At 46.3% G+C, this 13,177-nt stretch overlaps 1 protein-coding gene across 1 annotated transcript; it reads left to right on the plus strand.

Moving 5' to 3' along the window:
• The first annotated feature begins 2,879 nt into the window (after positions 1-2,879).
• On the plus strand, positions 2,880-11,040 carry EIF3F (eukaryotic translation initiation factor 3 subunit F). Its single transcript, XM_036258545.1, has 8 exons — positions 2,880-3,286; positions 7,219-7,289; positions 7,501-7,580; positions 8,011-8,148; positions 9,408-9,499; positions 9,940-10,076; positions 10,212-10,325; positions 10,831-11,040. The coding sequence occupies exons 1-8, from the start codon at positions 2,911-2,913 to the stop codon at positions 10,906-10,908; spliced, it is 1,086 nt and encodes a 361-aa protein (XP_036114438.1). The 5' UTR covers positions 2,880-2,910; the 3' UTR covers positions 10,909-11,040.
• Positions 11,041-13,177: the final 2,137 nt, after the last annotated feature.

A 13,177-nucleotide genomic window follows, 5' to 3' on the forward strand; every position in this document is an offset into this window, starting at 1 on the left:
AGAAAAAAGAATACAAAAAAATGAGGATAGTGTAAGGAGCCTCTGGGACAACTTCAAGTGTGCCAATATTCGCATCTTGGGGGTGCCAGAAGGAGAAGAGAGAGAACAAGAAATTGAAAACCTGTTTGAAACAATAATGGCAGAAAACTTCCCTAACTTGGGGAAGGAAACAGACATACAAGTCCAGGAAGCACAGAGAGTACCAAACAAGATGAACCCCAAGAGGCCCACACCAAGACACGTCATCATCAAAATGCAAAAGGTTCAAGACAAAAAGAGAATCTTATAAGCAGCCAGAGAAAGGCAGTTAGTTACCTACAAGGGAGTTTCCATAAGGCTGTCAGCTGATTTCTCAAAAGAAACTTTGCAGGCCAGAAGGGAGTGGCAAGAAATATTCAGAGTGATGAGAAGCAAGAACCTACAACCAAGATTACTCTATCCTGCAAAGCTGTCATTTAGAATCGATGGCCATATAAAGACTTTCCCAGACAAGAAAAAGTTAAAGGAGTTCATCACCACCAAACCGTTATTATATGAAATGATGAAGGGTCTTTTTGAAGAAAAAGATAAAATATATGAACAAACAAAATGGCAATGAATACATATCTATCGACAATGGAATGAACAGGCAGAACAGAAACATTCTCATAGATCCAGAGAACATTTTGTTGGTTGCCAGATGGGAGGGAGGTTGGGGGAATGGGTGAAAAAGGTGAAGGGATTAAGAAGTATAAATTCATTGCTAGACTGACAAACCTCAAAGGGAAAGGGGTTGGGGGTGGGAAGAAATAAACCAAAGAACTTATATGCATAACCAATGGACACAGACAATAGTGTGGGAAAAGGCAGGAGGGGGGGCGGGAGTGGGGAGGAGAGGGTCAATGGGGGGAAAATGAGGAACATCTTTAATACATTCAACAATAAAGATTTAAAAATAAAAATAAAATAAAATATAAAAAAAATGTATGTCTATTTAGAACACTGACAGGGGAGCAGGGTTATGTAAATTCCAATTATAGAAGGCACTCCAAGGAGAAAACCATTTGGGGGCATAAGAGTCAGGGCTAGAAGCCCAATTTCACTTACCCAACTTGACAGCTGGATGCTGGGATTTGACCTAATTAAGGCAGGTAATAGGGTTCTTGGTGAGCAGACATTATCACCCTCATTATACCAAGAAGGAAGGCGAGGCTCAGAAAAAAATTATAGATCGCCCAAAGTTACACAGTGAGTTAGCAACAGAGCTCCTTTCATCGCATAGTAATGGTAATAGTTACCACTTAATAATAATTGCTGTATGTTAGGCATTTGCAAAGAGCTTTACAGAGCATTATTTGTTTAATCCTCTCCCAAAGTAGAGACTGGAGTCTCCACCTGACCACTGTACAAGGCTGCTGGGATGTCTAATGAACATTTCAATGGTGACACATCCAAAATGCTCTTCCCAGAAACCTGGTCCACTTGTAGCTTTCACTGACTCAGTTAGACAGCTTCACACCAGTTGCTCAGCACAAAAACTTGGAGTCATCTTCTCTTTCATACCTCACATACAGCTTCTCAGAAAATCTTCGTTTCCACCCTCAAAAATACCCGAAATCTACCCACTTCTCACCACCTGTACTGCTACTAGTTTGGTGCCAACCTCCATCATCCCTCACTTCGCTTACCTGGTATTCTTCTAACATCTCTCTGCTCCTTCTCTCTCACCTGCCTCTCCCCCAGAATCCATTATATTCTTCTTAAAGCAGCCAGAGGGGTCCTTGTAAAATTAAGATAGATCATGACACTTCTCTGCTCAAAACTAGGTAGTGGTTCCCCATCTCACTCTGATGAAAAGTCAGAGTCCTTACTACAGTGTAGGAGGTTCCTAATGATCTGTGCCCCAACCTCTATTTAGAGATCCATCTCCTGCTACTCCCTGCCTTGATCTTTTGTTTTTCAAATGTTTTTATTGATTTTAGAGAAAGAGGAAGGAAGAGGGAGAGAGATGGAAACATTAATTGGCTGCCTCCTGAACGCTTCCTACTGGTGATGGAGTCCGCAACCCAGGAATGTACCCTGACTAGGAATGGAACCTGTGACCTCTTGGTGCATGGGACCAAGCTCAACCAACTGAGCCACACTGGCCAGGTCCCTGCCTTGACCTTAACACTCCAGCCATCAGATAGCCTCCTCTAGGGCCTCAAGGCCCTTGCACTAGCCGTCCCATCTACCTAGAGCCTCTTCCTTCCCTCACCCCATGGCCACCCCCCTCGCCTTTTGCACTCCAATCTCGTCTTCTTATTGTGACCTACCCTGCCTAACTCTTCACAACTCCTGATCCCTCCTTACTCTCTGCTACTTCTTCCTTCTTAGCACTTATTGCCTTCTGACATATCATATACAGCAATGTACTTATTTTTCACCCCCCTCTAGAATGTACACTTTTCAGGGACAACGATCTTTGTTTTTGTTCACTGATATATCCCAAGCGCCTAAAAAAGCGTCTGGTACATATTCCATTTGTTGAATGAATAAACCAACGGATTGACACCTTATAACTCAGTCAAAAACAAAGCCCTTTATAAGGCACTTTTAACAGCCATTATCCCATTGAAGTCTGAAAACCCGAACTGCGACCCTTGCGCAGCCCTCTGCCTCCATCTGGCGGCAACTGTCAGGCTGAGTTGTTTCTTTTCCAGCGCGGTCACAAGTTAATTCGGAACCATCGGGCTCGACTGTCACTGTGTGCGCATCGGACCGAGATCTAAGAGCACGAGCTCCGAGCAGGAAATGGTAGGGCCGTGAGAACCATCATTAGTAACCAATAGAAACAAAGGTCTTGCTCACGCGGTGTGTACCCAGCCTATCGCGCTGTTGATGTTGGCCAGCTTCCTATCTTCCGCTCCATGCTCCTTCTCTCTCGACAAGATGGCCACACCGGCAGGACCGGCGAGTGTTCCTTCGCCCACGCCGGCCCCGGCTGCGGCCCCAGCCTCAGCCCCAGACCCGGCCCCAGCCTCGGCTCCAGCGCTGGCTCCAGCTCCAGCTCCACCGCCGGCTCCAGCGCCAGCCGCATCCCCAGATCCCGTGGCAGCGGCGGCTGCGACCGCGACTCCGGGCCAGACCCCGGCCTCCGCGCCCGCCCCGGCGCAGACCTCGGCGCAGGCGCTGGCTGGTCCCGCTCTGCCAGGCCCCTTCCCCGGCGGCCGCGTGGTCCGGCTGCACCCGGTCATTTTGGCCTCCATCGTGGACAGCTACGAGCGACGCAACGAGGGTGCTGCCCGAGTTATCGGGACGCTGCTGGGTGAGTGGTCAGAGAAGATTGACGTTTTCTTCTACCTCTCCCCGCCCCTTTATCCCCATCCCCCTTATCTTACCTGTTTTTCCATCGCGCCTTCCTGCTGCGACTTATCTTCCCAAGGAACTTGAACTTTCCTGCCTGATTGCTGTCATTCTGAACAACATAAGGTATAAAAGGACTTGTTATTTATTAAGTAACTGTCGTGTACCGACTTATTTACATTTTACTCTTCCCAGTAGCATTTCACGTCAAATATGATTAGTGTCAATCTACCAAAATTTAGTTAAAACGCCGACTCGGAAGTCAAAAATCCTTGACTCCCTAAGTAAGCTCAGTGACCACGTTTTTCCCCTATCTACTGACCAAATGTCTTTATTTTCCAGGTGTTTACTAAAAAGTTCCTAGCCAGTTGGCAGAGGGAACATCTGTTAAAAGATATCCCTCTCAACCAGAAAACTGGTTTGGGAGGAACCCATTTAGGGTTTCAGTAATAATCTGCTTTCCTAAATGTGTAAGCCTGATGCTCATCCATAAAGACCCAGGTCCCCCAGAGCTGTCTCTGATTCTCCATTTGGACACAAACCATTGTATTAATTGTCTGCTGATGATATAGTTTAATCTTTACATTGGAAAATAACCTTTTTCCTACCCAAGTTCCAAAATCGGGGAATAGCTGTTGTATGTTAAAGTAATTTGTACAACTGCGAAGCACTAAAGAGGAATTACTGATAATATATCCCTTTGGATACTTCTAGTCCCACCAAACTCATTTTCACTCCACCTTAGTCACAAATTTTGGACACCTTTGTGAACCTGCCCCAATTGAATGCCTCATTTCTCTTTATTACTATTGAACTTGTAATAGTCCTACCCTAGAAGATAATTGGTGTATTGTAAAAAGGACACAATTTGTAGGCAGACTCCACCAAATATTAGTCATGTGCCTTGGGACAAATTACCTAAAGTCTGGTTCCTTCAGGAGCTACTTTAGACTCAGTCTCTCTCAGAACTAAATTATTAGAGAAAGCACCTAACTGCTGGCACACATTAGGTACAAAGCAGCTGTTGGTTGCCCTCCTTTGCCACATCAGGCCTTTACCACCCCTAAAATACACACATTCTCTCTCATTCTTGAGGATATAGCATTTTACAGAAACTTCAATGAACCCATTACCTTCCAAACACTGCCATGGTATTTCTCACACCACACCTTTGTATTCTCTTTGACACAGGTACCTTCCCTACTCTCTCTTATTTAAGTTCCACTCATCTTCCAGGAAAAGTGTTCAGTATCAGTCCTTCATCCCATACTTCCATTCTCACACCCATTCTTTTTTCAAATATTTTAGAGAGAGAGAGACATCGGTGAGAGAGAACATGGATTGGCTATCTCCTGCACGCCCCCACTGGGGATCAGGCCCATAACCTGGGCATGTGCCCTGACTGGGAACCTAACTGGCAACCTCTTGGTGCATGGGTTTATGCTCAACCTGTGAGCCATACCGGCTGGGTATCACCCCCATTCTTAACCTCCTAAAATAGGATGGCATTCTGTGAGTGCCCAGCTTTGAGCTCGTAATAAATGATTTTTGCATCACTGACTTGGCACTCAAATACTAACTCTTTTAGCTGTACTGTCAAGTTTTCCAAACTCACTGGAGCTATTTAACTGAAGAAACAATTCTCTACTCAAGGTTTATGCCAAGAGCCCCCAAAATTGCAATGATTCTAGTTAGATCAACTGTAATCTAGCTCTTCAGATCCTTTTCAGACAGGCATCATGGTACAGTGCTGGGTGTTATAGAGGCAATGTCTACTGAAGATGATGCATGGATTCTGCTTGCTAGGAACTTACAAAGTTTTTCAGACATTAATTTATGAAACATTTTATTTGGTTAAATGAAGTCACTGGTGCTTTTTATGTATCATAAAACTGTTGGACACTTAGCCCAGCTGGTGTGACTGGGTGGTTGAGCATTAGCCCATGCACCAAGAGGTCACCAGTTCGATTCCCGGTCAGGGCACATGCCCAGGTTGTGGGCCTAATCCCCAGTGGGGGACATGCAGGAGGTGTCCAATCAGTGTTATCTCTCATTGATATATCTATCTCTCCCTCTCCCTTTTTCTCTCTCTCAAAAAAATTTTAAAACAAACCAAAAAAAAACTGTTGGGCACTTAGAATTCAAAGCTTGATAAAATGAGCTCTACTCTAACCTTAAGTTGAAGATGAAGATATGTTTTTGCATGCTAATAGTTAAAATATAATATGATAAATGCTCTAATAAAAGCTTGTCCTAGTGGCATAGAAAATACAGAAGACTTAACTATTTCAAAAGTGTGACATGGTCAAGTGTTGGATGCTGATGAGAGATCAAATAACATAGAGTGTATGTTCTGTATGTTCATTGGGTTTGTAGACATAGTTTCAGCCTAGGAAGGAGAAACTATAGTAAAGTGGAATTAGACATTAACGGGTAGCAACACTGGTCTGGTGGAGGGGAGCACTTGAAGGCTGGGATAGGAGTAGAAAAAAACGGAGAAGTCAAGGGGCTAGCAGTCTTGGTGAGGTCAAGAAACAAATGTATATAGTGGGAGTAAAGTTACCAGAACTAGAAGTTTGTGGTAAAAGATTGGCATTGGTTTGAAGGTTCACAGGTAGGTTTCTGGATGATGCTAGGGTTAAGGTTATGACCATGGGACCAGATAGCTGAAGACAGGTATAGGTGAATCTCCCTAAGTTGTGTTCTCTGAGCCTTGGCTACTGTTTGAGTGGTCTGTCTAGACATAATTAAAATCTTCCAGGTAGCTCTGCAGATTAATTATAGGAAGAAAGTCTGGAGTCTATAAACGAAGGTGACAGTAAAGATCTGGAGTAGCGCCCTGGCCGGTTTGGCTCAGCGGTTAGAGCGTTGGCCTGAGGTCCAGAGAGACCCGGGTTCAGTTCCCGCTAAGGGCATGTACCTCGGTTGCAGTTTGGCCCTGGCCCTGGTTCGTCGTGCGGGTGGCAGCCACTCGATGTGTCCCTTTCACGTCGATGTCTCTTTCTCTCTCTCTCTCTCTCTCTCTCTCTCTCTTCCTCTCTCTCCCTCCTACTCTGTCTGAACAAAAAATGGGAAAATGTCCTCAGCTGAGGATAAAAATAACTAAATAAATAAAAAAGATCTGGAGTAGGACTGATAGTGGAAAGTAATAGACTAAAGAAACCTTGTGGGTCCAGCCAGTGTGGCTCAGTGGTTGTGCGTTGACCCATGCACCAAGAGGTCGCTGGTTTGAGTCCTGGTCAGGACACATGCCCAGGTTGTGGGCTCAATCCCCAGTGGGGGGCATGCAGGAGGCAGCCAGTCAATGTTCTCTCTCATTAGTGTTTCTATCTCTCTCCCTCGTCCTTCCTCTCTCTCTGAAATCAATAAAAAAAAAAAATTTTTTGCCCTGGCCAGTTTTGCTCAGTGGTTAGAGCATCATCCCACAGACCAGAGAGTCCTGGGTTTGGTTCCCACTAGGAGCACGTACCTTGGTGCGGTTTGGCCCCTGTTGGGGTCATGTGGGTGGCAACCAGTCGATGTGTCTCTCTCACGTCGATGTTTCTCTCTCTCTCTCTCTCTTCCTCCCTCTCTCCCTCCCGTTCTATCTGAGGATAAATGCAAAAATGTCTTTGGGTGAAAATAAAAAGAAAGAAATTTTTTTTTTTAAGGAGACCTTGTAGAAGAAGAATAGGCCCTATTTGTTGATGGTTAAAGGAAGGTGTTGTAGGTCACTCCATAGTTTTCTTTCTCTGGAAAATTCTGGTCCCACTGATGCACATGGCTAAACTTGGAGCTAATAAGTTCGGGTTTTGTTCGTTGGCTTTGAGTCTGCATATCTGAAAGCATGTGGAAAGTGGTCGGGGGCAGTAGGAGCCTTTGGGTCACATACACATGGACGGTTCTCTTTCACAGGGACCGTTGACAAGCACTCAGTGGAAGTCACCAATTGCTTCTCAGTGCCGCACAATGAGTCAGAAGATGAGGTGAGTCGGGGTTTGAGCTGCCTCTGTGCAGCCTGGAGCTGTTCTTTTGCTGGGCTCCGTATGTGCTCATAACTCGAGCTACAGTTCACAGAGCTTCGTTCCATTTGGACGTACTTCATGTGCCTCTTCTGTCTGGTGGGTGGCCTCTCGTTCTTCTTATCCGTTTTTCTATGAACTTCTGGCTTCTAAGCTTCCTTTCCTGCCTTCTTAGGTGGCTGTTGACATGGAGTTTGCTAAGAACATGTATGAATTGCACAAGAAAGTCTCTCCAAATGAGCTCATCCTGGGCTGGTAAGTTGGGGTGTGGAGGGGATTGGAAAGTCCCTCAAGGATTGCCATGGCCTTGTGCCACCAGATTAGATATCGTGCTCCCTCTTCAGGAGACAGAGTATTGGAGCTATGTCACCCCAAGGAGCTATGAATTCAGTGTGTTTTGCTGGCTATTTTGATTCTTTGGGGCCAAAAATATTTATTTTCAATTGTAGCTTTTACTGAATAAGTCTTTTATGCCTTGTTGATGGCTTGGAATTTTTCAAGAGCTCTAAGTCAGCTTTTAACTTGATTTGATGTAGTTTTCATTGTGTTTACTGTTCTGTTATTTGGAGTGTCACGGTAGCACTACCATAGGCCTGTCAGGTACCTAGAGACACCTGTGCTGCCATCATATTTGGCATTGATGTCACACGTAGACGTGAAATCACAACCATGTTTCGTTTCGCAGGTATGCTACAGGCCACGACATCACAGAGCACTCTGTGCTGATCCACGAGTACTACAGCCGGGAAGCCCCCAACCCCATCCACCTCACTGTGGACACGAGCCTCCAGAACGGCCGCATGAGCATCAAGGCCTATGTCAGGTGACCAGGGTCTTGGGCCACAAGGGCATAAAAGGCTGTCTAGTTCATACCATGGCCAGATGACACTCCACCTCCACCCAGGCAGGTATAACTCTGCCTCCTGAGGAAGCCCATCCGCACTCATCAGTTATCATTAGAAAGGTTTTATTTGCTCTGAAATAGAATCTGTCCTGGAAATTTCTTCTCGCTGATCCTAGCTGTACCCCAGATTTCTCCTCATTGTTTTTAACCAGTTTCGCAGGGCAGCCCTATTGGTATTTGAGCAAGCTGTTGTGTTCTTTGTGTCATTTTTTTCTGGAAGCTAGCTCTGCACGGTTCCTATAGCCGATCCCTCCAGGGCACTCTGGTCACGATCCTCCACCATGTGCACTGCTTCTCTGCGCTCCCTTTGTAGCGTGTCCTTGGACTGAGCGCAGGATCAGATCAGGGTAGTACAGATTAAAGAATGGCTGCCCTTAATTTTGACGTATCTCTTAACGCAGGATTGAGTACAGTTGTGATGGCCATACATTACAGTGTTGGCATACTGAGGCCGTGAACGTGCTGGTTGGTGGGGATGTTGGGAAAGGCTAGGTGGCTTGCCGAAGAAGGGGCCGCTCTGAGAGTTGGAAGGCATTTAGTAAGTGTATATGCTGTTTAACTTGGTGCTGGTTCTGTGTCTGACACTGGTGTAACTAGTTAACCGTGAGGTAGTAAGACAAAGATGGTGGATACCAGGTCCTTATGGCCACTTGGTGTACCACTAAGCTCTAGCCATTGCCTGATTTCTTAGCCTTCCCAGATATTTCACAGTCCTCAAGGTCCCGTTGAAAGTATATAGCTGACATAGTAAAGGCAGTCACCTTTAGCGAGATGGCTCGTAGCACCCAATCTAACCTTGGCGGGCTGGAGTCAGTTTAGTTTTTAGGTGCAGATGAAGGGCTCAGTCCTAGAAAAGACCTGTCCTCTCTCCTTTCTGTGGCGGTGGGTGTCTAGGCCCCCAGCTCCACAGGGAGATGCAGTGTCCTCTCCTCTCGTCACAGAGATTGCAATGTACAAAGTAATCCCCTGACGGGGCCAGGCCAGGCCCGAAAGCTGAGCCCCCCTCACAGGTTTGGTGTGTGGAATAAGCTAAGGGAAGAAAGTGAGACCTCTGGGGTTCGAGCCTTCTTATGTCAGAACCTCAGAAGCCATACTCTTGGTGTGACTGCTTTCCTAGCCTGGACCAGACATGGACACCCTCTCAAGGCTGTCTGCTTACCTGACTTCTCTCTCCCCAGCACTCTAATGGGCGTCCCTGGGAGGACCATGGGGGTGATGTTCACACCTCTTACAGTGAAATACGCGTATTACGACACTGAGCGCATCGGAGGTGAGTAACCTTCCCACGCCCTCTTTTAGGATCTTTGGTATTTTTTGTGGTGGGCAGCTGCTGCTCTCTCACAAGGATAGAGGACCTTGGATGGGTTAAAGAGAATTATTGATCTAAGGTTTGGGATGAGTAGAAGCCACATCCTCCTACATAAATGGGATCCAAGGGATTACCTGTGAAATTGTTAGAGGTGGGGAAATGATCAGTACTAGAGGCTACATGGCCATTCATATGAGACCAAAATCAGTGGTTAGCACTCTGGGTGCAGGAATTGAGTTCTGGCTGGAGGAAGAAACACTAATAAGGGCTGAGCAGGGGAGTTTGGGGAAGTTGAACAAGTCCAGAGAGAAGTGGGAAAGTTAGTATGGTTAGAAAGCATCTCTTTCCTGATGGAACCACTGAATTCTCTGTTTCTTCTACCTCCCAATCCCATCCCACAGTTGACCTGATCATGAAGACCTGTTTTAGTTCCAACCGGGTGATTGGACTCTCGAGTGACTTGCAGCAGGTAGCAGGGTCCTCGGCTCGCATCCAGGATGCCCTCAGCACAGTGTTGCAGTACGCGGAAGATGTACTGGTGAGGAGGGAAGGAAAAGGGAGGAGGAGGGCCTAGATCTCCACTTCTAGGTCGCAGAGAGAGAGGCTGCTGAAATGACAGTCCTTGGTGGTGAGAACTAACTGTGCCTCATTCAGTCTTTGTTTTGGTGCGCAGTCTGGAAAGGTGTCAGCTGACAATACTGTGGGCCGCTTTTTGATGAGTCTGGTTAACCAAGTACCCAAGATAGTTCCTGAGGACTTCGAGACCATGCTCAACAGTAACATCAATGTGAGTGCCGTGCCTGGGCTCCTGGGAGCCTGTGCCTTTACCTCCTTGACCGTGAACGTGAAGGGAATTGGGGGACAGGAGACGGCTGCGCTTTTCCCCCTTGTCCTTCCTGATTTCATTGGCTCAGATACTGCTGATGCTGTGACTGGTTGTCTATATTCATGGTTGAAAGAAATGTGTAAGTTCAGAAGTAAATGAAAATTCAGTTTTTTATTTTTCCCATCTTGAGTTCACAGACTCCCCCCCACCCCCACCCCCCACACCCATAATTTTACCATGGATCTCAACTCCAGCAACCCTAGTCTGTAAGTTATCAATAGAGATGAGAAAATGTTCTCAAGCATTTCCTTCCCATCCTCTACCTTCAGTTCTTAATTAACCTCTCCCTGCCGTCGTTTCTCCGGGGCTGTCCGCACACCCAGTGTCCCTGGTGGAGCTGCCAGGACCAGCCTTTCTGTTCCTTCCCCCCCAGCTCCTCACTCATCGTGGCTTCCTTGTCTTCCAGGACCTGCTGATGGTGACCTACCTGGCCAATCTCACACAGTCACAGATCGCCCTCAATGAGAAGCTCGTAAACCTGTGAATGGGCCTGCGCAGCACTCCTGCCACCCTGGCCCAGCTCGGACTCAGAAATGGCTTCTTGTGGTTTGAGTCACATTGAGTGAGTCAGCTGCTTGTAACCCTAAATAAACATGGCCTATCTTTTGTAAGTGAAGTATATCTCCTGTGGGTTTACTGCCAGGGAAGCAGGGAGACTGTTCTAGAGCTCGGGCAGAAGCCAGAAGTGAGTGCTCTAGGTAGAGACATTTGTGTGTTTGGCACAGCTTGTCATCAGTAGTTGCACCCACAGCCCAGGCCTCTAGTTTCAGCTGACCCCCCGCCGATAGCCTCAGCATACTGGTTTGCGGGGCACTGTCTCCCCACTCTTTCTGCTTCTGATGACAGTAAACTGGATCTCCATAGAAGGTTTTTTATCACTTCTCTTTCGTGTCTTACATCGATGGCAGTATGAAGGGTTGCCTTATGCACATTTTGAAGTACATAAAGAATGTGCTAGTGAGGGGGGAGGGGAGGGTGTGGTCAGTGTTTTAAAATATATAAATAGTAGGATGGAGCTGTTTGACACCATGGTTCAGGGAGGCAGAATTAGGATCTCGGGTTAAATTTTTCCCAGGTTAGTGGGGAAAACAGAAAAGTAAATAGTTGCAAAACGGTGGAAGACGAGTGCCGGATCTGTTGTTATTGAGCACCTGTGGAATGTGAGGGCAGTTTTTATTTTCAGAGGAGTTGAGTACCTTAATTGAGGTTACAGTTAGTAAGTGATGAAACAGGATTTTAATCCGGGTCTGGGTTTTATTTTTGTGTGTAGCCCTCCGCTTCACAGTTTAGTGGCCCACTGAAATAACTACTCTAATAGGGCAAAAATACAGCATAACCAGAGCACATTGTAAGGATTGACCAGCCCTATCAGAGGGCATTGGGGGATTCTACCCAGGACGTGTTATCTGAGTTGGGGTTTTTTGTTGTTTTTTAACCAGAAAATCATGAAGGGGTAGTTGAAACCAAAGAATCATAAAAAGCAGGGAGAAATTTAAAAAGCCTAACCTGTTGAGAACCTAAAGAGACATACGCAGGAGCTGACCATAGGGCCCTCAGTCGAATGGCTTGTTATCCTGGAAGCTGTGGGAAGGCACTGGATAATTTTAAGCAGATTTAATCAGGTTTGGATTTTAGGAAGATCACCTGATAGTAGTGTAGAAAGGGGCAGAAATAGAAGGCAGAGAGATGAGTTTGAGAGCCACTGACTGTTCAGAGGAGAGATGATGAGAGCCCACCAAGGCAGGAGTGGGGATAGTGACAAAGCCTCAGATTCTCAAGGATGTTACAGACTCAGCAGGACTTGCAGACGGGTTGAAACATGGATGGTGAGAGATGGGAGGAGTCCGGGATGTTGCCTGTCCTGATAAAGGTGGTTGAAGAGATGGCGGAATATGGAAACTAGCCTCCAAAGTGGTGGAAGCTTAGAGGATGCAGAGAGCTGTGACCAGAGTTAAGGTTAGAGGGGAGGGTGGGACCAGATAGTGAAGTCTTCAGTGCAGAACAAGAGCCATGACTCATTGGTAAACTGGGCTGGACCAGATCTTTTGGGGAAAGACTGAAGAATTCAAGTTAGCCATTTGCTCATGTAATACTTAACAAATACCAAACTCTGCTAAGCAAAAGCCATGGTACCTGCTTAAAATCTACTAGAGAAGTCAAAGAAATCATTACCTTACGAATCACAGATGTTAGAGGTCAAGGAAGGTGTCTAGTTAGGAAGTGAAATCTAAGCTGGATTTGAATGACGACAGATCAGAGGAGGAGAGGAGAAAATAGAGCATTCAAGGCACAGAAAATAGTACGGGCAAAGGCTCAGAGAAAGGCCACGTCGACCATGAAGCTCCATCGCTGCTGACTCCTGGTGAGGGAGATGCTTATGAGGAAAGGAACACTCTGTGCCTAGGTTGACTGAAAGAGAACGAGTAGATTTTTTATTTTTTTAGAGAGGGGGCAGGGAGAGAGAAACATTGATGTAAGAAACATCTATCAGCTGCCTCCTGCACACCCCCTCCCAGGGATCAAGCCCATAACCCGGGCATGTGCCCTGACCAGGAATGAAACTGGTGACCTCTCACTTCATGAGATGACACTTGGTCCACTGAGCCACACTGGCCAGGGCTGGATTTCTTTGCCTGTGTGTGCACAAATTTGTTTTTAGTGTGAATGTGTGCACACATTCTCTGTTACGTGGTTGTGTGTATGCTAAAAACATCTCAGAATGTGTCTAGGTGAGACGTGTTGCTTGACTTCTG

This window comes from Molossus molossus, unplaced genomic scaffold, assembly GCF_014108415.1.
Source record: "Molossus molossus isolate mMolMol1 unplaced genomic scaffold, mMolMol1.p scaffold_m16_p_13, whole genome shotgun sequence".
Lineage (NCBI taxonomy): Eukaryota > Metazoa > Chordata > Mammalia > Chiroptera > Molossidae > Molossus > Molossus molossus.